We start from the raw sequence: 26422 nt of genomic DNA, 5'->3' as shown, positions 1-26422 counted from the left end.
AGTCGTCTACTCGCATGGCATAGGAATGGCTGCTATGAGATATCGCGTGAACGGAAATAGTTGCATTTCACAGTGAATGTAGGAAGTCAAGATGAGTGAAAAAATTTCCCCAAAACGTCTTTTTTCTTCCGAGAAACTGCTGAAGAAATTTTTACTTTGAAATGTTAATGACTTCCAAGAAGGGAAGGAATGGCAATGCGGGCAAATTGTACCTTAGATATACTTGTTCTGTGCTCTAAAGGGACCTTAGATATGGCATGTCCCAAAACCCGGACCGAGACGAGTCGAGACGAGACCAAAAGACCTCCTATCTTACTGATAGAAAAGTTACGTTTTTTTGCACATAGGCAGCATATGTATCAATGCCACGGAAAAAAAGGACGTTGTTTCACTTCTGTCTTAGTTAGTCAAAGAAGTGATATCCCACTCCTACCATCGACTTATGCTTGTTCATTTTCTTACATTCTAGTCAGTGGTTACAATTAGCTCTCCGAATCTGAATCTTAATCTGAGGCTGCCTTAGATTCCACACACATAACATACCGTACTCGTCCGAGTATAAGCCCCTGCTCGTGTATAAGCCCCCACCCCCCACCCCCCTACTGATTTCAGAGGATTTTGGAAAATGCAGTACATCCATGTATAAGCTCCTACCCTAGTGTAACTCAAATACAGAAAGAGTATATTTGGTCATTTAACTTGGTAAAATTACTTTTAGATAATAAAGAAACTATTAAAAGATTTTAAAACAATGGGAAACTGGAGTTCCCTTGACAGCATCGTAAGGAAAATGACACGTTTTCCCAGTACTATCTTGATTCTTTGACACTGCTCACCCCGTCGCCTAAATAGAATAGTCTCACTCACTTCCGCCATTGTTTATTTTCATTCACGGCCATGATGTTTTCATGCTTGAAAACATGCAGTTTCTTTTGTTTGAAACAATTATCCTTTCAATTCTGAAGACTTTTCCTGGTGACTATTACAATTTTTTACTGTTATGTTGTTGTTTTCACAAGATGTAGACAGTAAGATACTGGAATATTGAGTTGCCTTTCCGTGTAGGCAATGCATGCCTGTTCACATTACTGTTACGTGTAATCAGCAGCATACATGACGTCTTTGTTTCAAGTTTGGGTTTTTTTTCGACGCTGAAATTTCACCAAAATGTCACTTCTGTATTCAGAGATTGTACAATCAATTTCTTTGAATGTGTTAGTCGATTTTGAAAGCGGTAGAAAGATCGAGTGGTGTTGAAAAAAATCGTGCATAAAATTAGCATAACATGGGGTTGCTCGAGTATAAGCCCCTCCCGTAGTTTTACCGCTGTTTAGTGTTGCCGAACCGGGGGCTTATACTCGGACGAGTACGGTACATGAATGTTGAATATGAATGTACTATCGGTAATGTAGAAAAATGGCGCAGAGCCACTGTAATGAAATTAAACATATGAGCTCTCAGTTTACTTTCCCATAATGTGTTTATAAATGGTGAATCTAATTTCTAAAAAATGATTACTTAAATCTCCTGTATGTATGTTTCTAATACAAGGTTACCTATTTTGAATTTACAGTAGATATCATAGCAGAATCTGAATCTGGCGCTTATCGCTTAGGCCAAAATGCCGACGTCGCGTAGCAGTTCGCATGTTTCGAGCTCGCCTTGAACTCAAGTTGAAAAACCTCAACAAATCTTTTTTCAGTTGTTCCAATCGTTGATTGTGCTATCTCTTGCTTTTGCATCGATCTTTGACACTCTCAACAAACTGCAAGCTTTCTGTAGTGTTGTATATATGATGTTACAACCCCTGGCCTGAGGGGTCATTATGGTCTCGTCTCGACTCGTCTCGGTCCGGGTTTTGGGACTCGCCCCTTAGATATACTTGTTCTGTGCTCTAAAGGGACCATAGATATACTTGTTCTGTGCTCTAAAAAGGCTCAGCTATGCAGCGCTGATAGGGCCGTTCACAGTTTACGTCACTGTTCTCTCATTAATATGCAAAAATAAATATTTGTCCGCATTTTTAGATTACGCTTTTGGAAATCACGCATGCAAAAACAACGAAAATAGATTTCAGTGGGCGACTGCTAGTGTAACAATGAATACTAAAAAACATATTCAGGACTCAGAGTACAAGCTGCATAAACAACCATGATTGCAACATTGATAAAATCTGTCCGCATTTCTAGCTGTGTGTCTGATGTTGCGTGCATATAGCTATTAAATGAACCAGTAGCGGTGAACAGCGCTATTAGCGCCCATGGTTTTCCCAAAGCAGGAAGTAAGGTTCGCAATAGTGCCGTATTCGAACAACATGCTTTTTCACCCATGCGCACCTGTCTCTGACTAAAAACAATGGCTTGTATCCTTGATACTGGAAACACAAAGGTCAGCGTGAGGACAATCTTCCATTTTCTTTCACTGGACTTATCAACATAGACAATATTCTCACAGAAATAATTTGGAAACTATAAATGCACCTTTCACCGGAGTCATTACAGTTAGTCATCTTTTAGCTATTTCAACCATATTGGGTCTCATTTTTGGTCACACTGTCTCATTATTCCTCATTACAATATTCTCAGGAAAAGAATTTGGAAACTTTATTTTCCAGCGGCTGCCAAACTGTAATTATGCTAGCCAAATTATTCTTCAGATTTGGACTTTTTGTCAACATTTTTAACAGGTGCCATCAAGATTTTGGCAAAAGATTTGAGTTTTAAAAATCATCCGGTCACCCAAGCACGGTCCTTCTATCACAGAGGGACCTGTGTAGCCTAGCTGCAAAATTGTAGCGCTACGGTGAGGCGGTCGGTGATTTTTGGTTTTGCGACTTCGCTCACCAGTGGCGCTACAATGCCGATACGCAGGGCTATAGAGGGACCGTGAGTGACAAACCTGGACAATTTAAAGCAACCAGAATAGCATCGTGAAAGTTATGAGAGTTGCTTGTACTTTAAAGCAAAATGTGCCGCAAGTAATAGCTGAAAGCTCACCTGAGAGAGACCTGTCCCCCACTATCTGTAATGATGAGCGTTTGGTTGGCATCACGGAGTCATCTTCGCGTGACCTTAAAATGATGGCAGTTAGCGTCAGCTTCAGCCTTTAGATCCGAATAATTATCGGCGACAGCGAAAGGAACTGTGGGAAAGACGCGCCAATAAGAACTCTGCGGTGGAGATTGGAGACCGATATGATTGATGGAGGCCTGGGATTTGGTGGAATTCGCTGCACCTCTAACTTCTTAAAGTAACGTGCACACGTCATTATTTTCTCTTGAATTGTAAAATTAGTTCACAAGCAATTTTTAGAGGCGGAATATCTAACAAAGAATAAAAAGTTCAAAAATTAAAAAAAAAAATAGAAATTAAAATGTAGTATAGCGTAGAAAGTCCCGAATGTGTTATTATTAATATTGCCATCATTAAATTGTATATAAAAGTGTTCACTATTAAGAAGAGGTAAGATGACAACCAACTATTATACTGTACTCGAACTTGATGTATAAACATACTGTAACAACATTCATGCAAACTGCTATTTAATGTCGGAAGTAAAATATTGCACTGGACAAAGGATAGAAAATAAAAGACTGTTTTTGAGGGTCTACAAGAAAAGTCTCAAGTGTTCCGGTCTGATTTGTATATGATCATGATGATGACGCGAGCTGGCCATGGAGCTGACTCTGGAGCTAGAATCAATAATGTCCGAAGCTGAGGATGACGCTATTTTAAAACAGATATCACGAGCGCCCCTATCGACGACCTCATGAACAGAAGAATGTATGATCGTGCACATGTACATGAGTACTGACGATGTGTATTATCAGTAGTTTCTTATCTATCATATAATCATAGCTGTGTAACCAGGCAACAGTAGCTATAATGACTACAATCGGAGAGAGTGACAGTGAAGACGGGGCAACAAGAAGAGAAGAAAGTTTTGAAGATTTTCTGTCGTGCCATCAAGTTCAGCTCGAAAAAGCCGGCGTACCCCATGTCTTTTGGAAAAGTTTATTTCTTAAATTGAAGAATGAGGTAAATATTCCGGTCAACATTTGGTCGATTCAACGACTGTTTCTGATGCCTAAGTGATGGTATGCGTCAAATAACACCGCCACAGCTACACACACCATATCGATTAGCCCTACCATAGATGGCCCTGCGTACCGTGCTGTGTGTTCCCGGAACATACATACTGCCATCTATCCTCCCCTGCCACCTATTCTACCATTGTCACCTATTCTACCCGTGCTATATATCTCCCTACAATCTAATCTAAGGATAGATGGCAGGCGGAATAGATGGCATACTAGCTGCCATCTATCTTCCCCTGCCACCTATCTTTTCATTGCCACCTATTCTACCATTCCCATCAATTCTACCAGTTCTATACATCTCCCTACAATTTACTAATTTAAGACTGCAATGGCAGGATAGATGGCAAGTGGAATAGCTAACAGAGTAGCTGACATCTATGCTCCCCTGCCACCTATTCTACCATTGCCACCTATTCTACCATTGCCACCTATTCTACCAGTGCTATATATCTCCCTGCAATTTAATCATTTACTATGGCAGGTGGAATAGCTGGTGTACTAGCTACCATCATGGAGGTAGGAAGAGAAGGCCTTCTCTTCCTACCTCCATGCTGCCATCTATCCTCCCTTGCCACCTATCTTTCCATTGCCACCTATTGCCACCCATTCTACCCGTGCTATGTATTGATCTCCCTACAATTTACTCGAAGCACCTAATGTCAGTGATCATTATAACAAATGATTTGTGAAATGGTGAAAAAACACCATTTTCACATACATACAGTACAGTCATACTGTCCCAATGGAATACAGTCATACTGTCCCAATGGAATGATAGATTGAATGGGGTCCTATATTTGCATAACAATTGCCCAACACGCATATTTATGTATTCAAATGAGAAATGTCAGGATAGATGGCAGCAGGATAGATAGCAGAACATGGCAGTGTATATCACAGTACAAAAGTATTCAAGTGGAAGTATGGGTATCTTGTCTCATGTCTGAAAATAAGCTGCCCTGGCCTTTTCTATGTTCAATAGTATTTCACTCAGCCACAGTATTTACACTGTAAATTTATGGTACTGTCATTTATAATAAACAACAACACGCTTGATGAGACCAGAAACACATTACTTGCCAACTATTCTGTTTATCACTGTTATCAGTCCAGTACTACATATGTTTTTGGATAATTTTTGGATTTAGCTCCGTGTCTGAAATGTCTTTTATAAAAAGGTAACAAATAATCTGGCCTTTTACTGAACACTTACAAAATATTATTCTCCCTTTTGTGACTGCATGGATCGTGTTCTTTCAAGAATACAATACTGTTGAACTTCAGCATTAAAATTCAATTCTTTCAGCTTTGGGCCTCATGATCTGTCAAGTGAATTGAAACAAGATGCATAAAAGTTTATATTTATGTTATATGAACATTGAAAGCAGTGCACCATCATGAGTAATGCCACCATGTGCACTGTATCAGACGTGGGTAATCTTTTGATAACTTCAAAAGTATTTTCAGGGAACTGGGAACTACCTTCAACAAGAGTGAAGCAATAAAGGTATTCAGAAAGAAACCTCAAAAGCTCATCACACTGTTATGAAATTTTGACTTTTAGGTACAAGCTTAATTCAATTTGTCAGAAATCATTATAAAATAAATGGTTAGTTTTACATCTATTGTTCATTCATCAGTCTGGCTAAATACACAATTCCTTCTTGGCAATAAAAGGGCTGTTAGAATACAATGTACTGTAGCATAATGTAAAAAATGGATTAGCTTACTTAGAATCTCATTGGCAGACTTGGAAGACACTTGTTGGTACAGATTACGTAATTGCTTTCAGAAGAATTGGAATTACATTCATTGGTGAATTCAGTTTGGTGATCTTCATTGCTGCTGTCATCGGAAAGACATTTATTGGTGAATTCATTTTTCTGATCTTCATTGCTGCCATCATCAATTTAGTAGATTTCACAACATCAAAACTTTCTTGACGTGAGTGCAATGTGTTAGCATCTTTTATTTAAGGTATTTTCCTCCCTCTTTCAGTTTCTTTTTGTTTCTTAGCCTTTCTCTTTGCTTTTGGATGGCACCATGCTAAAATGAAAACAAAAGTTATTCTGGAAGTACTATGTATATCATCTGACAACAAATGCTATTTGATTCGTTTATTGCGTTTCAAGGCCTCCAGCCCATATGCAAGGGGGTTACAGAGATTTTAAATACATAGGATAACAAAATATCTTAGAATCACAAATAAAAACATAGACAATGCATAAATATCTACAGTACAATAGTAATGTTTCAGTCATGGATTACTATTTGTGAGAGAGCTATCGTTCTCTGCTTAAAGGCTTTGTTTACAAAAATACATAGATTCAGAAGGTCATCAGTTTTAGAAGTGCTCATAAGTTGAACAAATTTATGAAAGTTTGGTTGCTCAAATAAGTACGTGATAAGTATTGTTTTCTAAGTTCTGTGTAAACCGGGCATTCCAGAAGAAAATGGTATTCATCTTCTACATCTCTCTGTGAGCAAAATGTACAAAATCTTAAAGTCACATCGATATTGTACCTTCTCCCTTCCTCTATTGCCAGAGGAAGGGTAGAACAGCGAAAACAAGCAAACAATTGTATAAAACTATGAGTACATGGTAACTTAAGGTATTTTTCAGGTTCTAGCAAACTTTTGAATTGCATGTATGTACGGAGTTTTGGTTTCAAAGAAAGTTTACCAGTCCAAAGTTGTCTAAAAACATCTGAAAGTCTTGTATCAAAAAGTGACAGAAACTGCTGTTTATTGCCTATCTCCTGGGCAAGCCAGGCATAACCGAAACCATATGAAAAAAGAACATTCTTTATAGAGGTTGCCCACGTATGCCGACCCAAGCTATCAAGATTACATAACATGGTGTACGCATGTCTTGGAAGTCGGTCCTGAGGCATCTCAAGTAATTTAAGCCAATAGCGAATGCAACGCTTTATAGTGTAAAAGTGTACAGTAAATCTGCCACATTCACCCAAAACAGCTTCATTTGTTGTATTGCTTGGTACACCTAAAAACTTTCTACACCATTTTCTGTGTACCTTTTCCAACACATCATAATAAGTAAAACCCCAGATTTCAGAACCATAACATAAAATAGGCAATATCATGACATCGAAAACTTTAAAATGAGAATACAAATCAAAATGACCTAGCTTCCATCTAGCAATTGATAACAGATTCAGTGATTTACTGGCTTGGTTTGCTAGATTGTGGATAGCTTTGGACCAGTTGTTACGGGCTGAAAAAAATAAACCTAAGTATTTTTAATGTGAAACAACACAGAGAGGACTTGTATCAAAATGCCAATTTTCCCATCGTGACCTGCGACCACCATTGCTGAAAATCATAACTTTAGTTTTGTCTACATTAACCTGCATACGCCATTTAATACAGAACTTATGTAATATGTCAATTAAATGTTGCAAATTCAATTCAATTCAATTCAATTCAATTACTTTATTATCCACAAAAAATGTAGAAATTTGCCTTCAGGCTCATCATATACAAATTAAAATAGTACAACTAGCAAAAGATTCTATAAAAAGGGACGCTATTACACATTGAAATGCTTAAAAACACACACAAGGTAGCGACATAGATACAAAAATTGAAACATAGACGGAAACAACAAAGGACCAACTGGAGGTTTAAAACAAATACATCGAGTTTGAGTTTAAAATTGAAACTGCTGATGGAAGAAATGACTTTTTGAAGAGGTTTTTCTTTGCACGAGGAACCCGAAAACGTCTCCCTGACGGGAGTTTCTGGAAGTAACCATGGAGAGGGTGATCAGAATCATTGACAATATTCTGCGCTTTCCTTTTCACTGCCAGCTGGTAAAGGTTTACAAGGGAATTTTGACGACAGCCAATAATTATTTCTGCCATCCTCACAATACGAGAAAGCTTACTTCTGTTTCTGACAGTCAAATTTCCATACCACAAAATGATATTATAGGTTAAAACACTCTCAATGAGGGATCTGTACACCATTTGTAAGATATTTTGACTCACATTGAACGATTTGAGTTTCCTGAGAAGGTATAATCTTTGTTGGGACTTTTTCGCTATATAGTCAGTATTTTCATCAAATGTGAGTTTTTCATCTAGAAATGAACCTAAGTATTTGAAACATGAAACGACTTCAACAGATTCATCGTTGATTGTGACAGGAGTAAAATCTGGGCAAACTTTACAACCAATGACAAGCTCTTTTGTTTACTAATATTCATATCTAAATAGCTATCTATACACCAGTTCTTTAAAATTTCAACATTATGGAAATATTCAGAAAGAGAATCTTCCTTTTTGAGTAGCCCAACAAGAGCCATGTCATCAGCAAATTTGAAAACAAGATATTGCAGTATTGCACCTCATGTGATCTGTGTAAATAGAAAATAGAGTAGGTGATAGCACGCAACCTTGTGGTGCACCAACATTCAGTACAATTTCCTCTGACATGTAGCCATTTACACATACCTGTTGTGGTCTTTCTCTAAGAAAATCACTGATCCAGAGAATTATGTTGGCATCGACATTCATATTGATAAGACGTCTAAGGAGAACATATGGTTCAATGGTGTTGAAAGCGCTTGAAAAGTCTATAAAAAGAATACGAATGTATGCATTTGCGGATTCTAAATGTTGAGAAAGTAAATTAAAAAGAGTGATAGATGCGTCTTCAACCCCTCTATTAGCTTTGTACGCAAACTGAAACGGATCTAACTTATCAGCCACATTACAAAGCAAATGCTTCCGTACAATACCTTCCATACACTTGCTCAGAATTGATGTTAAGGCAATGGGACGATAGTCATTCAGCTGCTTTGGGTTGGGCTTCTTTGGAACTGGAATAATTGTAGATGTCTTCCATGTATGGGGGACAACATGAAGATTTAATTCCTGGCAGAATCTGCGAAAATGGCTACATCGTCGGCATAAAGTAGAGCGAAGAGGTCATACAGATCTTTTGTTAATTGGATACCAAGTTTACCAGATGACATGAGCATAGAATTCAATTCATCAATGAAAAAATTAAACAATACCGGACTTAAAATGCACCCTTGTCTGACACCAGCTGGGCAGTCAAAGTACTCTGATGTGATATTGCCTGCTCTGACACATGATTTGATGTCACTGTACATAAAATATAAAATACAATACATTTTACCTTTGATTCACAGCATCTTAAGCTTATACAATAACAGACTATGGTTCACTCGATCAAACGCCTTCGAAAAATCTACAAAAAGGTAGTACAGTTTTCCTCATCTTATACTTAAATATTTCTGTACAATGGCGTGAAGAACAAATATATTATCTGTAGTACTGTGTTTTTTACGGAAACCGGCTTGGCAATCTGAGGGAATGTTTGAAATATCAGACCATTTGACAAGCCGTTCATTTAAAATTGATGTGAAAATCTTCCCCAGTGAATTAAGGAGGGAAATACCCCTGTAGTTATTGACGTCATGTTTTGAACCCTTTTTGAATAGTGGAATTACAATTGCGCTTGACCATTCACTAGGAAAAATTCCAGAGTCAAAAATAAAGTTAAATAATTCTACAAGTACAGGTAAAATTATTGCCGCAGAGCAGCTATAAAATTCATTGGGTATCCCATCTGGCCCAGGAGCTTTACCAGATTTAAGTCTTTTTAGACAAGACAATACTTCACTCTCTGAAATAGGATCATTAAGAATATTGCTGATACCATCTTCCGAGTCATCACTCGAGGAAAATTGGTTGATTTCATCTTCTATTGAACGTAAAAATTCAACATCACCTGAATTGACATCGTAGCAATCTTTGTACAAAGTACTAAAATAGTCATACCAAGTCTGGATACTAATGTCATTGCCAGGGTTTCCCCTTCTACCAATAACATCATTCAAAACTTTCAAGAATTCTCCCAAGTTGTGTGACGCCTCTAGCAGACGGTTTCTAATGGAATTTTGATAATTTAACTTACTAGCCTTACAGTTCTGTTTGAAAGATTTCTTTGCTGCTTTATAATTTTCAAGTAGATCCATTGTGCCAAACTGTCTAAATAATTTCAAGTTGTGATACACATTACGTTTGGCTTGTTGACATGACACATCAAACCATGGAGGCTGTTTGAAATCATTGCGAGGATTACTAGTACTCAGCTGACGCCCATCGGCGCCTGCAACTTGTATAGCCTCGATAATCTTTGAGATAGCAAAGCTAGTGTTAGGAAGGGATGTAATAGACTCATTCAAAAGATTTTTTACAAACGGGCAAGACATGTTTTCTTTAAAGGACTGATGACATGAGGGTGACATACGAAAACGTACAGAATGTGAACCACTACTGACAATAGAAGACTGACGTTGACTGTGCTCATGAACAGTGCAGGGTTTTACATGACGCGCATTTCTGCGTCCTTTACGCATAAAACCGGACGCAGGACCCCTCAAAAACTAAACCACGCGTCCCTTGGCACGCAGCAATATCTGTTGCTGGTGTACACCTTGCGAAGCTGCTGAACACGTAAAACACATCCCAGTAAACCTTACCGACCCCGTACTTTAACCTTAAAGTGCCGCGTCGGTTTATAAACCGACACGGCATTCTCGCTCTCAGCGCCACGTCGGTATATAAACCGACAGTGATTGCGTTCTATGCTTATGCCTAACTTAGCTATGCATTGCCGAACTCAGCCAGAAGGAGGGTATTCCTGACCCTTTGAACCCAGTTTAGTACCATATAAGGACTAAAATAATGACATCATGCAGCGTAACAATCGAAAATTCCAGTAATTTATGTGAACTTTCTTCAAAAGAGGTCAGCGGTTTTCATGAATATTTAATCAGGTCTGCAGTTTCACCCGTACGCGGATACGGCCACAGTGCAATTAACGAAACACGTACGTACGTTTTGAAAGCTTTACCATGCCGTAGACACGGAAGACAACTATATTTTGCCAAGCTACTGCCCTCTGGGTGATAGAAATGATAGATTTTACAGTTTTTTGAGAATATTTTATGGAAAAATGACGCGATTTGGTGACCAAATCGATCGCGATAGTGAACTTCGAACGTATCGGCGGCCAAGATGGCGGCACTGTGTGATGCCTAACTCTCGACATGGAACCCGAGGTTAAGGTTTTCGAAGTCCAAAACATGCAAGATTGAGAAATTTGTAAGGATTCGGTTAAATTGAAGTGTATTTTGTGAATTTTCAAGCGTTTGACTGCCAAAAAGCCCCTTTAAACTGTTGATATTTGACCTCCGGCCGTCCTGAAGCGAGACGGCCATAACAGTCGACCCGGTTTGTAAATGAAATGTAGTTGTTCTGAACTGTTGACATTACGAGACATTTCCTACGTGTTACGCATTTTTTTAACTGAAATAAACCGGACATGAAACTTTTTTCTCAATACTCAGTGGTTTCTTTCTGTTTCGTGGCGGATTTTGTGGCGTGCTTGTCAAAATACGTGATCAAACTTGGCGAACGGATTGACTTATATGTATGGTAGTACGAGTCCGTGATTCGATAAGCCACAGGTAGTTACACACGTGTACGTGAATTAAACTAATGTAAGTTGCAAACACCAAAATTAATCGATAAAAAGGTCAATGAAATGTGTTTTTGTCTTCAGCTCTTCATTATAATTATACTGGCGGTTCAAACTATACAGAGTCAGTTGAATATGCCCTATAGTTGTGTGCATGTGTTGCACAATAGTTACCCCTCCATGTGGCACACAGTCCATGTAGCCGACAATGAGATGCAAATGATATGCAGTTAAGGTCTCCTCAACTAACTTTCAGCTGGTTTTTCACTTTCTACTATTTTTATAGTATTTTATACAAAGGCACAGACTTATTATTCTACCTGCAACTTAAACTGATCGTGATTTTGTAGCTCATTCTTTACTATTTTTCATAGTTTTCGGTAGCCGGTAACAGACACTTCGTGTTCGTGTCGGCTACATGGACGATCTGCCCTCCATGTACAATATGGAACCTTGTTGTCTCTGTGTATGCAAATTAATACTAATTGAACACAGTGAACACCATGGCATTGATAAACTATAAAACATTTTGTGAAATAAATTGGGACCCCCATATTTTGATGTAGGACTCCCATTTTCTAACACCAGGAGTCCCAGGGACTCTCAAAAGTTAAAAGTGATGTAAAACCCTGAACAGTGGGTAATTCACAGCTGATCGGAAAATGATCAGATTCTATTCTTGAAAGAACTTGAAAAGAACTTACAAAACAAAACATTTCTGATGGCAAAAGCATGTAATCAACCACACTGCTTCCATTTGGTGTAATACATGTAATATTTCCTGGTATGTCATTGACTGTCCGACCATTTAGAATATGTAAATCAAAATTGCGACAGATGTCCAGTAAAGCTTCTTCTGCTTCGTTGACAACCTGGTCTTTTGAAAGTCGTGGAATGTGAAAATGAGATGGCATGTACATTGAATCATCCAAAGGCAGGTGATCTGTTGTGTCATCAGAAATGAAGTCGTCCTGTGACCCCGTTCTCGCATTGAAATCACCGCCAAGAATGAGATTACAATCAGGATTTAAACTAGAAAGGTCGATGAGTTGATTTTCTAAATCTTCAAAATTGTCTAAAATAGAATCAGGTCGTAAATAACAACAACCAAATAATACATCACTATGGAATGGAAATAAATCCATATCAAACTTAAGAAAGACAGCATTATTTAACCATGTTTGTACTTTTTGAACTTTGTCAGCGATGGTTTTCTTCACATACAGAGCAGTGCCACCGCTAGGCCGACCTCTGCTAAGGCGACGCGTGGCGGGAAAAGTGAAAACAATATGTGATTTTAAAAAGTCTACATGGTCTGAGGAAGTACAGAAAGTCTCAGTCAAACCAACAATATCATATTTTGAACAAAAATGAATAAACTCTGAATTATTTAAATTAACTTTTAAGCCTCTAATGTTCCATAACAAAAAAGAAATAGTTGACTTGCTTGGACCTTGGCCACGTTCCTACCGTGAAATATGGCTGACTTGCTGAACTTGACCGTTGTCTTCGTTAAACTTGTAAACCGTCTTGACGCCCTGACCATCGGTACACAGTAACTTGTCATAACGGATGTAAGATTTCAGTGATGGATTTTTTGCTCACGTGTTTACACACATGAGCATATGTCGCAGCAATGTCTGTCTGTCTGTCTGTCTGTCTGTTGGTCTGATATCTCAAAAACGGCTTATCAGATCAGAATCAAATCTGATACATATATTCAGTTAGCAAATGGCAAGAACTGATTAGTTTTTGGTGGGTGTGGCTTGCATACTTTTTGCTCATTTGCATAATTAATGATTTTAGAAAAAAACGGATATACATTAAAAACGACTACACACAATTTGATGAGATTTGTTACAAATGTTGATCACACCAAGATATATCAGCAGTGGAAAGTATCTTGACGAGTAAACGCACCTTTTAAGGGAGAGTACCACTCCATACGCAAATCCTCAACGTAAATTTTGAGAGATTTGGAGGAGCTGATGTGACACACGTGTTATCGCAGTCATCATTACAAATGCTATTTGGCTATTGAAGTATAATATGCTGTGTTTGATCTAAGACATGTCAGTTGTTGCAGAGTTTTATCCAGAATATGTAATTACGGAATAATGCCTCTCAAGGACAGATATTTGGACTCTAAAACTTTTACAATTCTTTTCTGCCGTCTACCATTTACGGGGTCCATTTTGAAATTCTTGGAGCAAGGAAAATTTTCACCATCTTGTTTTTTGAACATCAACATTTTATTTTTATCCAAAGGGTTAACATAAGGATATGGTGGCCATTTTGAATTTCAAATATCTGTAAATCTTGGCAATGGGTAATTTGTTTCTCTGATACCAAAATTCACACTTTGACCCCAATTTTTATTGTGATTTTGAAAGAGAACGGCCGAAATGGCATACTCCCTTAAAGGGAAACAGTTGCCGGAACTGGGCAAGTGCAAGTTCCTGTTTACAGACAATGCATTTTGTGCACGGTATCTAGATGCACCTCATCATCATAGCTATTATCGGAATAACATTCATTGGTATATTCATCTTGCTGATTGTCAGTGCTGCCGTCATCGGAATAACATTCATTGCCAGGTGAATTCATCTTGCTGATCTTCATTGCTGCCATCATTGGAATTACATTCATTGATGAATTCATTTTGCTGATCTTCATTGCTGCTATCATTGGAATTACATTCATTGGTAAATTCATTTTGCTGATCTTCATTGCTGCTATCATTGGAATTACATTCATTGGTAAATTCATTTTGCTGATCTTCATTGCTGCTGTCATTGGAATGACATTCATTGGTAAATTCATTGTGCTGATCTTCATTGCTGCTATCATTGGAATTCACATTGATTGATAAATTCATGTTGCTGATCTTCATTGGTGCCGTCAATAGAATTCATTGGTGAATTCATTATGGTGATCTTCAATTGCTGCCATCATTGGAATTACATTCATTGCTGAATTCATTTTCACTGCTAGCGTCACATTCTGTCTCCCACACTGATTTCTGTGATTTTCTGAGTGGTCGCTTGGCATATGTTGGGTTTTCCTGTGCATCAAAAGATCATTTTACGGACAAAACACAGTTTGTTACACATCTCCCAACTGAAGAAATTTCACTCCACTATTGGAGTGGACCAAGTGCATGTGTGTCTTTTATCCATTTAAACACCACTGTAGAAGTGTTGACACATGGCACACGTGAATAGCGCTCCAGGTTTTTGACTTGCTATTAATGTTCTTGAGCCAGGAAATGATCGTGAGACTTTCATTAGCTCTTTAGGATGAACCACTTGCAGGTGCATTTTCAGTGTTATCTTTGAGGGAAATTTCGCTAAACAATATTTGCACTTGATCTTTTTAAATTCGGTAGATTTCGCAACATCAAAACTTTCTTGACGTGAGTGCAATGTGTTAGCATCTTTTATTTAAGGTATTTTCCTCCCTCTTTCAGTTTCTTTTCGTTTCTTAGCCTTTCTCTTTGCTTCTGGATGGCACCATGCTAAAATGAAAACAAAAGTTATTCTGGAAGTACGTAATATCATCTGACAACTAATGTTATTTGGCTATTGAAGTATAATATGCACATGTTTGATCTAAGACATGTCAGCATGACCTTTGACATCATAGAGTGCTTATGTTCCTCAGTTCCATATTTTATGAACTGAAATGGCAATAACTCACACGACAACATAAAATGTACGTTTTATACAGATTTAATTTACAGTTTCAAAACATTACAGCTTGTGATGCAAAGCAATTCATTTACTCTTATTTTTGTATGGACCACGTCTTGTCACCTCAGGAACAACATGTGATGGGTGTGTTTTGATATGGTGGTTTTTTACCATCATTTCAACCTTTTTGGCTGCATCACCTGGCATGCGCTGGTAATTTCTCATTGAGTCATTTAGCACATGGTGAATAGACTCTATGCCCTGTTCTGAAAGAAATCACAACCCTCTTTTCATATTTTGGACGCTTCCCAACACATGGCTTTCTGGCATATGAAGTTTTGGAAACACACTTTTCTTTGGAAACACCATTCTGTAGTGAGCCATCAGTCTTGACACACTTAAGCCTGGAATAAAAACACATTAAAACAATTATATACAAAGGAATTTATTATTGTTACATTATTATTAAACATGCCGTATATCATATTCATAAATGGTATTTCAAATTTTCAATAAAGTCCAACTGTGTAAATTATTGCTATTTGTTGAGTATTTTTGTTCTGTGTGTCAGATGTGCTTGTTCAAAACCCTGAAAACATACCGTAATACACTGTATATAGCTTCTTATCACTTCTAATAAGTGAACAATCAGCTAAATTACAATTAACGCCCAAACTATCCTTCAAAAATAGATCCTGTAACTTCACTGTTCCACTTCTGAATGCCGCAACGGTCGATAGGCGTATGCGGTACAGAAATGAGACAAATCTATTTTTAGTACGTCAAAAAAAGCCAGGGCTATTGTACTTATGTAAACTTACGAAAAAATTGTTACTTTTTCTTTTTATTTGAACTCTTGACCCGTTTTCTGTCTCTGCAGCAGGTATATTTTGATAAGTATAGTGTTGGTGTTGCATGCAAATAAAATGCAATGCTGATGAACGTGGTGCGTATTTATCGTACGATACTGTGTGCGTGTATGTAATCCCAACTTATAAAAATGCTCAATCTCGGGCACAGAATTTCCAATGTTCGATCTCTCAGACGTGCGTTTTCTGCATTTGGAGCTTAAAGTGGTGAAAATATCCAAGTAGGACAACAAAGAAACACAAGTTGATATAATATAATAGCTATAACCCCCTCCGCAGTCGGGTGTCCACTCGATTTTGGTACAATACGTTCCATATAGCATTCGCCTATCGACTCGTGCTATATGTCGCGTATTGAACCAAAATCTCGTGTATACCCTCCTGCAGCGGGGGTTATTGCTTAACTAGATACTGAATGCACCATATTAGCACGCAAAATATACTTATCTGGTTTCTCTAGTTCATACAAACAGCTGTTGTACTGAGGTTGAATTAGTAGAACATCCAAATTCAACTGGACTAGAGTTAAAAACATAGTAAAAACCTGTATACAACAAAAGAATACAACGAAAGTAAATAGCCATTCAAGAAATTGAAAAGAAAACTGTTGAACAATGATTGAAAGAATCCATGGTAACTATGGAGCTGAAAACAAATATATCTAAAATTAAATGTTGTGGCATGTAGCGAAATGTGAGAAAAGGGGTTGGTGTTTTGACACTATACTCCTGGCCTGTGGTAGAAAATCTGCACAAACTTTCTATGTGTTTGTGACAATGCTGTCACAGAGAATGGTTACATTTTTTGCCTGAAATGATAAAACAGACTTGGTTCTATAAGTAGTTTACTGAAAAAATGTGAGAAGAGCATACATTTGTATCAAACATCTTACTAGTTCAGTCTGAGTGAATCTGTACTTTTTCTCTATATTACTGTAAAATAAATTCTCCATTAACATTTATAAATACAGACATTTTTCCACATTATCCATGCATAAACTGTACAAAAAATGTATCATTACTGTGTTATAGTGTTTTACTTCTACAATATGGAGAGAAATGTCAATGAATTTTATGTAAGATCCTGAATGTACATGAACATATTGCTAACAAACCTTGCAACATGTATCAACATGATTGCCTACAAAAGTCTGACTGTGGTAATCCTGGAGATGTACGTTGATGGTAGCTAGTGCTGCCTCCAACCCCTTTATTTTACAGGTTCATAGGGATGATCAAAATGTGATACATGTACCGGGTATATACAAATGAGATTTAAATCTGCAATAGAATAAATCATATCTTAGTTTGCTGTTGGGCTTTGTGTGTAAAGGAGACAACTTTGCAGTGGGCCTGGTTGGTTGTAGGGCCAGGATCTCTTGCATTCCCCTACAGACAGCTGAAGCACAGATAACCCTGTATCAATATAAATTACAAGTGGGCTGTTCTTGTGGTGCTGCCAGGTATTTGTTTGGCAATCTGGTAGTTGGATCAGCATTTGATGCTGAAAATGTTGATGTTGTTGTTTATACTGGGGTTACAACCTCTGCCAAACGTGTGGGGTAAAACTGTTAAATGAATGCTCAACTGAAATTGCAAGGACCAGATTCTTTGATATCTTCAAGGAGGGATGCTTTGACAAGTTCTCTGAAAAACATTTATAATCATGAAATCAAGATTCTGCTTCTGATGGCAATAAGAATAAAAGAAAAAACAAAGGGGATATAATATGGACCCAAATAAAAATGCATCAGTGTGTTTGTACTTGAGACTGAAAACACTATTGTATCGCAAGTCATGCTTTAGTTTGCTCTTTTAATGCACGTAATAATAAAATGTCATTTGTTTTTAACATACCCCTTGACAATCTGCAGGATCAGTGTTATGGTAACATCTTACATCATTTTATGTTCATGTATTTTGGATAGAAAGAGTGCTATTAACTTATTAAGATTTACTCTGAACAAAAACGTGTGATATAAATCGATCCCCAGAAATCATTATTAAATAGTAAATATTTTGGAATCATAGTCTTTCAAGTTTTCTTCATATGTTGATTTTTTATGCGAAACTATCCACATTAGTCCATCATAATAATTCAATAACTTCATCAGTTTCAAGAGCACCCATTGTAAATTAGTGAACTTCCTATAGTGATATGTACAGAAGATCAAAGGGGATCTACACTCAACTATTGCAGTGTTTGCAGTATCACATTACTTTATTCTGGATGATTGTTTACAGTGATGCTTTTCACTGCATAAAAGTGTTGCACACTATGAAAAATTTCAGCTATTTCCCACCATGGCTGTATGATACAGTTCAGTACAAGTGACTCTGGATTTTACATAAACATCAAATACAATAAATATGAAAAAATTACGCAACAGAATTCCCTTCCTTTTCATTTGTAAACATAGATACTATAAATTGAGTAAAAGTTTATGAATTAAGACAATTGTGTTTTTAGCTCACATTTGGTATACCAATGTGAGGTTATCGTTTAAGCTGAAGTCAATGGCGTCTGTTTGTATGTATGTATGTATGTACGTATGTACGTACAGTATGTCCATCAACATCAAAAACTCGCAAATCGCTGCACTTTTCAGCTTGGTATTTGGTGTGTTGATGGTGTAGTAACTTGGGTGTACATATGTCAGCTGTTTTACCAATAAAATTCCTTCCCTAATTTTTTCAATATGAAAGTAAAATGACCAGGTAGTGAGCCGTCCTGTCATAGGACAATTTACAATTGTGCCTGTACACAATGCAAGCTATTCTCAATACTAGTTTTGCAATATTTGAAAACTTGATGTGGTTTACAACACTATTTAAAAGGGACAAAGTCGGCCGTTTTTCATGAATTTTGTTTGATACTACTTATATTGTTTGACATGTTGAAATTACTGAATGAATGGGTGACCATGCATATATTCGACCTCGGTTTTAGACAAATGAAACATTTGCAAAAATGAATTAATAGTCATGACCATTAATTCATTTTCACGATAGTTTCATGTATTGTGTCTACCGGTATAACCTGGGTCAAATATATGCATGGTCACCCATTCATTCAATATCTTTCAACATGTCAAACAATATAAGTAGTATCTTGCATCAAACAAACTTCATGAAAAATGGCCAACTTTGTCTCTTTAATGTACATACATTATATAGGTATATGATGCTGGTAGAATGTTTATGATGGTACAGGCCATAGCTGAGGAAGAGTTAGAAGACAACAAAGATAATGATAATGATGATGGTAGTGAAGATGTACAATGCCAACCTGGGAACCCGGAAGTGGTTCCATTGAAAGTTGTGGTGTCAAATGAGAATGGCTTAGATGCAGATGATCCATCAAAGTAAGTAAGAAATCTTTGAAGGCTGACTTCTTTGCAAAGACAGTTCACATGGTAGGTTGCCAATTTGAATCTGATTTAGGAATTGCTGAAAGTTCCACTGACGAGAATAGTCATAAAATACTTTCTGAGTTATGTATGATTCACTGACCATGGAAGTGTCAAGATATGACAAATCAATCTGTGCAAATTAGCCTTTGGTCCACTACACTTTTAATTACACAGGGACTGTGACAGTACCCCATTGAAAGTATACATTGCTCACAATAAACATTAATAAATATGGCAATGATAATAGTGGATAATAGCAAAGAAGCTTGACGATAGTTGGCATGCTGGCAGGAAGACAACTGTTTATCATGAAAAAGCCTCATGAACAAGTAGACAAGTAGACTCACAGACCAGACGGAAAACAATCTGTTATTGGTCAATGAACAATTCCTTAACAAACTAACAATGTTATATGAAGACTTAACAGCTGTAAACCAATAGAGGAAAACGTCATTCTTTTATTCATTGGATGACCTGACTGACTGCCTTCAAGAAGTCATTCTGTAACTCATTGGATGACCTGACTGACTGCCTTCAAGAAGTCATTGTGTAATTCATTGGATGACAGACTGACTGCCTTCAAGAAGTCATTCTGTAATTCATTGGATGACGGACTGACTGCCTTCAAGAAGTCATTCTGTCATTCATTGGATGACGGACTGACTGCCTTCAAGAAGTCATTCTGTAATTCATTGGATGACCTGACTGTCTGCCTTCAAGAAGTCATTTTATCTTTCATTGGATGACAGACTGACTGCCTTCAAGAAGTCTTTCTGTAATTCATTGGATAACAGACTGACTGCCTTCAAGAAGTCTTTCTGTAATTCATTGGATGACAGACTGACTGCCTTCAAGAAGTCACTCTGTAATTCATTGGATGACAGACTGACTGCCTTCAAGAAGTCATTCTGTAATTCATTGGATGACGGACTGACTGTCTTCAAGAAGTCATTCTGTCATTCATTGGATGACAGACTGACTGCCTTCAAGAAGTCATTCTGTAATTCATTGGATGACCTGACTGTCTGCCTTCAAAAAGTCATTTTATCTTTCATTGGATGACAGACTGACTGCCTTCAAGAAGTCTTTCTGTAATTCATTGCATAACAGACTGACTGCCTTCAAGAAGTCTTTCTGTAATTCATTGGATGACAGACTGACTGCCTTCAAGAAGTCTTTCTGTAATTCATTGGATGACAGACTGACTGCCTTCAAGAAGTCATTCTGTAATTCATTGGATGACGGACTGACTGCCTTCAAGAAGTCATTCTGTAATTCATTGGATGACGGACTGACTTCCTTCAAGAAGTCTTTCTCTAATTCATTGGATGACAGACTGACTGCCTTCAAGAAGTCACTCTGTAATTCATTGGATGAAGGACTGACTGCCTTCAAGAAGTCATTCTGTAATTCATTGGATGACGGACTGACTGCCTTCAAGAAGTCATTCTGTAATTCATTGGATGACGGACTGACTTCCTTCAAGAAGTCATTCTGTAATTCATTGGATGACCTGACTGACTGCCTTCAAGAAGTCATTCTGTAATTCATTGGATGACCTGACTGACTGCCTTCAAGAAGTCTTTCTGTAATTCATCGGATGACAGACTGACTGCCTTCAAGAAGTCGTTTTATCTTTCATTGGATGACAGACTGACTGCCTTCAAGAAGTCATTCTATAATTCATTGGATGACGGACTGAATGCCTTCAAGAAGTCATTCTGTAATGCATTGGATGACCTGACTGTCTGCCTTCAAGAAGTCATTTTATCCTTCATTTGATGACAGACTGACTGCCTTCAAGAAGTCTTTCTGTAATTCATTGGATGACAGATTGACTGCCTTCAAGAAGTCACTCTGTAATTCATTGGATGACGGACTGACTGCCTTCAAGAAGTCATTCTGTAATTCATTGGATGACCTGACTGTCTGCCTTCAAGAAGTCATTTTATCCTTCATTGGATGACAGACTGACTGCCTTCAAGAAGTCACTCTGTAATTCATTGGATGACAGACTGACTGCCTTCAAGAAGTCACTCTGTAACTCATTGGATGACAGACTGACTGCCTTCAAGAAGTCATTCTGTAATTCATTGGATGACGGACTGACTTCCTTCAAGAAATCTTTCTCTAATTCATTGGATGACAGACTGACTGCCTTCAAGAAGTCATTCTGTAATTCATTGGATGACGGACTGACTGCCTTCAAGAAGTCATTCTGTAATTCATTGGATGATGGACTGACTTCCTTCAAGAAGTCATTCTGTAATTCATTAGATGACCTGACTGACTGCCTTCAAGAAGTCATTCTGTAATTCATTGTAGACATGTGGATTTAGTTTCAACTGAAAGATTTTGTGAAATGTGTAATTCTAACAAAGTCGAAGATGAGTTTCATTTTTTGTTGGAATGTCCCACTTATCATAATATCAGATCATTGTACTTACCTGAAGATATCTGTATTCATCCAAATATATGTAAGTTTCAGCGTTTATTACGTTCTACCGATGAACGTGTATTGCGTAAGCTTGGTATTTTTCTGTTTAAAGCTTGTCAGTTGCGAAAAGAATTACTTTCTAAGTTAAATGTAGACAATCCTTGATATAGAAATTGTTAATTACGGATTGGTTTATTTTTGTATTGTAAATTTGAAAGTTTTAATTTATTTGCATTTTTGACGTGTAACTCCTCTGCAGATGGGCCGGAGGCCTTGAAATGCAATAAACAAACCTTGAACCTTAAACCTGACTGCCTTCAAGAAGTCGTTTTATCTTTCATTGGATGACGGACTGATTGCCTTCAAGAAGTCATTCTGTAATGCATCGGATGACGGACTGATTGCCTTCAAGAAGTCATTCTGTCATTCATTGGATGACGGACTGACTGCCTTCAAGAAGTCATTCTGTCATTCATTGGATGACGGACTGACTGCCTTCAAGAAGTCATTCTGTAATTCATTGGATGACAGACTGACTGCCTTCAAGAAGTCATTCTGTCATTCATTGGATGACAGACTGACTGCCTTCAAGAAGTCATTCTGTAATTCATTGGATGACGGACTGACTGCCTTCAAGAAGTCATTCTGTAATTCATTGGATGACAGACTGACTGCCTTCAAGAAGTCATTCTGTCATTCATTGGATGACGGACTGACTGCCTTCAAGAAGTCATTCTGTAATTCATTGGATGACCTGACTGACTGCCTTCAAGAAGTCTTTCTGTAATTCATTGGATGACAGATTGACTGCCTTCAAGAAGTCGTTTTATCATTCATTGGATGACGGACTGACTGCCTTCAAGAAGCAGGGCTCAAAATTAGCGGTGGTCTTGTGTCAAATAACCACCATTTTTCCACGCTTGACCTCCAAATTCTAACTGGTGGTCATTTTGACCACCATGGAAAAAATTTAGCATTACAGCGGTTGCCGGTTTGTCTGATGGCGAGGGTACCGTTTCATCAATTCAACATTGCAATCGGCCATGGAGAAATTGATACACATAACGTTTAGTTCCTTTTTGTGGCGCAGGGCCTTCACAGGTACCAATAAACTAAATTTCATTTTGCAACATTCATGCAAATATTTCTCGCATAGAAAAAAAATGATTTCAAAATCCTGCTACTTATCATTACAAAACATTAGACAATGCAGCGATCACTTTGGAGCTCTGGCAAGTATAAAAATACGATTGCAAGATTGACAAGATGAATATTGAACCATTTTCTGCTCATTCCAAAGTCTGGCAGATCAGAAAAAGGTGAAGGCGCAGACACCGTGGTTGGCAACGACGACAATAGTGGGGCACGTGCAGACAGTGGCACATCCAAACGACCCAATACTGGCGATGATGGACATGTTCTCAAAAAGATTCAAGTTACAAGAAAATTTAGCAAGACTTGGCTTGTTGGGAGAGAGTCCTGGCTAAAATATGACAGCCTGAGAAATGCGATGTTTTGCACTATCTGTCCGAAAGGCGAGTCCACTTTTACTAGCTGTTCTAATTTCCGGGTTGGAACACTCCAGAAATATGAGACCAGCTCTTGTCATAAACCAGCATATGAAAAGTCGGTCATCGAAAGAAGTTCAAATCCACGTCCAATCGTGTCACACATCATTAACATGGACCAAAAACTGATGGTACAGCTTGAAGTTCTTTTTAAAACGGCATATTACATTGCAAAGAATGAGAAACTGTTTAGCGATTTCCCGGGACTTCTGTTGCTACAGGAATGCAATAATGTAAAAATAGGCCAGACGTACAGAAATGACAAACAAGCTGCTCTGTTTATAAATGTCATCACTCAGACAGTTAGAGAAGACGTCGTATCCGCTATACAAGATTGTAAATTCTACTCTGTTCTCAATGATTCCTCAACTGATCGCTCAGTAGTAGAAGAAGAAATCGTGTATGTACGAATATTGCAAGACAGTCGCCCAGTAACTAAATTCTTGAGTCTTCAAGCGATGGAACGCGGTACGGCCGTGGCAATAATCGATGCAATAGATAGGGCATTTCAAACAGAAATGAATATGGCAAATGATGAGTGGAAGCAAAATTTAGTAGGCATGGCCACTGACGGTGCGTCAGTGATGGTTGGGGCACGGTCCGGTGTGACTATGCGAGTGCGTCAGGATATCAATCATTTAGTAGGTATTCACTGCACGGCTCATAGAATGAAACTTTGTTTGAAATCTGCCATGAAACAGTCACCAAGCTACTTAAAAATTGAAGATTTTCTCATTCATATTTTCAAATTTTATAATAATTCACCGCGTAACTTTGCCGCACTGAAAGAAGCCGGAAATGCACATGATACATGATAAAGGTGCTGAAACCGAGTAATGTACTAGGCACACGATGGATTGATCATCACAAACGTGCCATTGAGGCAATTATCAGAGACTGGCTCCCTATCGTAACACACATACAGGACATTGTTACTCCCAGTAGCGACCATACAAACGACTCAAAAAATAAAGCTAAAGGCTTCCTGGCAAATTTGAAGGACCATGGCTTTGCTTCATAAAGTCCATGTACATATTGCTCGATGTATACAGAAATCTTGGCCGTCTGTCGCTTCTCTTTCAAAGAAATGACACTTCTCTGCAAAGTGTCAAGAATGGCATACAACAGGCTATTGACAACTTTTGCGTACTAGCCGAAAATCCAGGGCCGTCCGAGACAGAATTTAATGAAGTACTGGCAGCCAATGGTGGCATGAAACTCAACGAGGACGTGATCAAAATGCCGACCCAGAACTTTCAAAGGTCATGCTTATCAATGCATGCATTGACCAAATTAACACGCGTTTCTGTTCTTTCGATGACAACCCGATCTTAGACGCAACGAAAGTGTTTGACCCTAGTAATTGGCCCCAGGATCGCAACACACTGCGCACTTGTGGTGTAGCTCAAATAAATACCCTAGTCACACACTTCCGCGATTTGCTTCGACGTCAACCTGACTTCAGCGAGGACGATGTTGCTCTCGTATGGACAGGGCTAAAACCTGTCGTTTCCGGAATCATTAATGTGGACCCAAGGCTCCGTTTTTTAGATATCTGGCAATGATTACTTCGACAGAACTTTGCTGAATTTCATAGCATTCTTCTAATCATCAAGATCGTACTATTGATCCCAATACATACGAGCGAATGTGAAAGAGGTTTCTCCGTGATGGGCTGAATAAAATCTGATTGGCGTGCAACGTTGAACACAGACACCTTGTCTGATCTGATAAGGATTGCTCTCGACGGACGAGACGTGCCATTGAACGATGGTTTCGTAGCGGTCAACGTCGTCGTCGTTCTTACATTTTACCGTACGGTCAGAGGGAAGATAGTTCAAGTGACGATGAGTAACTCGTGGTGGTTGCACTAGATATTTCTGTAGATACTGGTTGCTGTTACATAAATTTGTATTTGTTATCATCAAGATTTGATTGAAAAAAATAACTTTTCAACAACATGAACGAATTGTGCCACCTATTTGCATGTTATTTGGGTTCCAATAAAGCACGAGTCAGTAGATGAGAAGTTGTTGGAAAAATCAGTTTTTATTTTTTAGGTATTATACATTTTGGGTACAGCCTTGTTCAAAGACTTCCACCATAACATTGACCTCTCTTTTCATGAATACAAAAAGCCTAATAATTAATATGATTCAGTTCAAAAATATTGACCACCAGTTTCCTTAAAATGACCACCGAATTTAAAATGTGGTGGTCAAAATGACTACCAGGATAAAATGTTAATTTCGAGCCCTGAGAAGTCATTCTGTAATTCATGACGGACTGACTGCCTTCAAGAAGTCATTTTATCTTTCATTGGATGACGGACTGACTGCCTTCAAGAGGTCATTCTGTAATGCATTGGATGACGAACTGACTGCCTTCAAGAAGTCGTTTTATCATTCATTGAATGACGACGGACTGACTGCCTTCAAGAAGTCAATGTCATTCATTGGACGATGGCTTGATTGAACAATTCCTTGGAATTGACTGGCTGCTTTCAAGAATAAAATTGGTAATAACATCTCAACATGTATATAAGACAGTTATTCTCAAAACACTAGCCTTTATCTCCTTCATGATACGTGTATCCCGGGCAATATCTATGCTATATGGTGTACTCAGACATACACATAAGTATTTCTTATATTACCAGGGTCGTTTCCAAAATTTCCTACGCTATACCGTAATATTATTTCCACGATTAAGCCATTCACCAATCGGATTACGTCATTGATAAGATTGCAGTCACTACAGGTTTGCCAGCATTGTATGAATCACTATCAACTACTTCAGGCCCTCATTT

The 26422-nt window shown here is 38.0% G+C and overlaps 2 protein-coding genes across 6 annotated transcripts in view; one reads left to right on the top strand and one right to left on the bottom strand.

Moving 5' to 3' along the window:
- The window catches only part of LOC139150999 (uncharacterized protein DDB_G0283697-like), a 29330-nt gene extending 26196 nt beyond the window's left edge, over positions 1-3134 (bottom strand). Inside the window, exon 1 of one of the 2 annotated variants that reach the window (XM_070723524.1) lies at positions 2997-3134. The gene's annotated coding sequence lies outside the window, so the exon portion shown is untranslated. The remainder of the gene's footprint in view (positions 1-2996) is intronic. The other variant, XM_070723516.1, reaches the window with a different exon arrangement.
- A 623-nt stretch (positions 3135-3757) lies between these two features.
- The window catches only part of LOC139151178 (tubulin--tyrosine ligase-like protein 12), an 86285-nt gene continuing 63620 nt past the window's right edge, over positions 3758-26422 (top strand). For all 4 annotated transcript variants that reach the window (XM_070723799.1, XM_070723775.1, XM_070723791.1 and 1 more), the window contains exons 1-2: positions 3758-4037; positions 19373-19560. In XM_070723799.1, coding sequence (XP_070579900.1) covers positions 19542-19560 — 19 coding nt within the window. In that variant the 5' untranslated portion in view covers positions 3758-4037; positions 19373-19541. The remainder of the gene's footprint in view (positions 4038-19372; positions 19561-26422) is intronic.

Source organism: Ptychodera flava, chromosome 2 (assembly GCF_041260155.1).
Source record: "Ptychodera flava strain L36383 chromosome 2, AS_Pfla_20210202, whole genome shotgun sequence".
Classification (NCBI taxonomy): Eukaryota; Metazoa; Hemichordata; class Enteropneusta; family Ptychoderidae; genus Ptychodera; species Ptychodera flava.
This window is presented reverse-complemented; position numbering and strand designations above follow the sequence as displayed.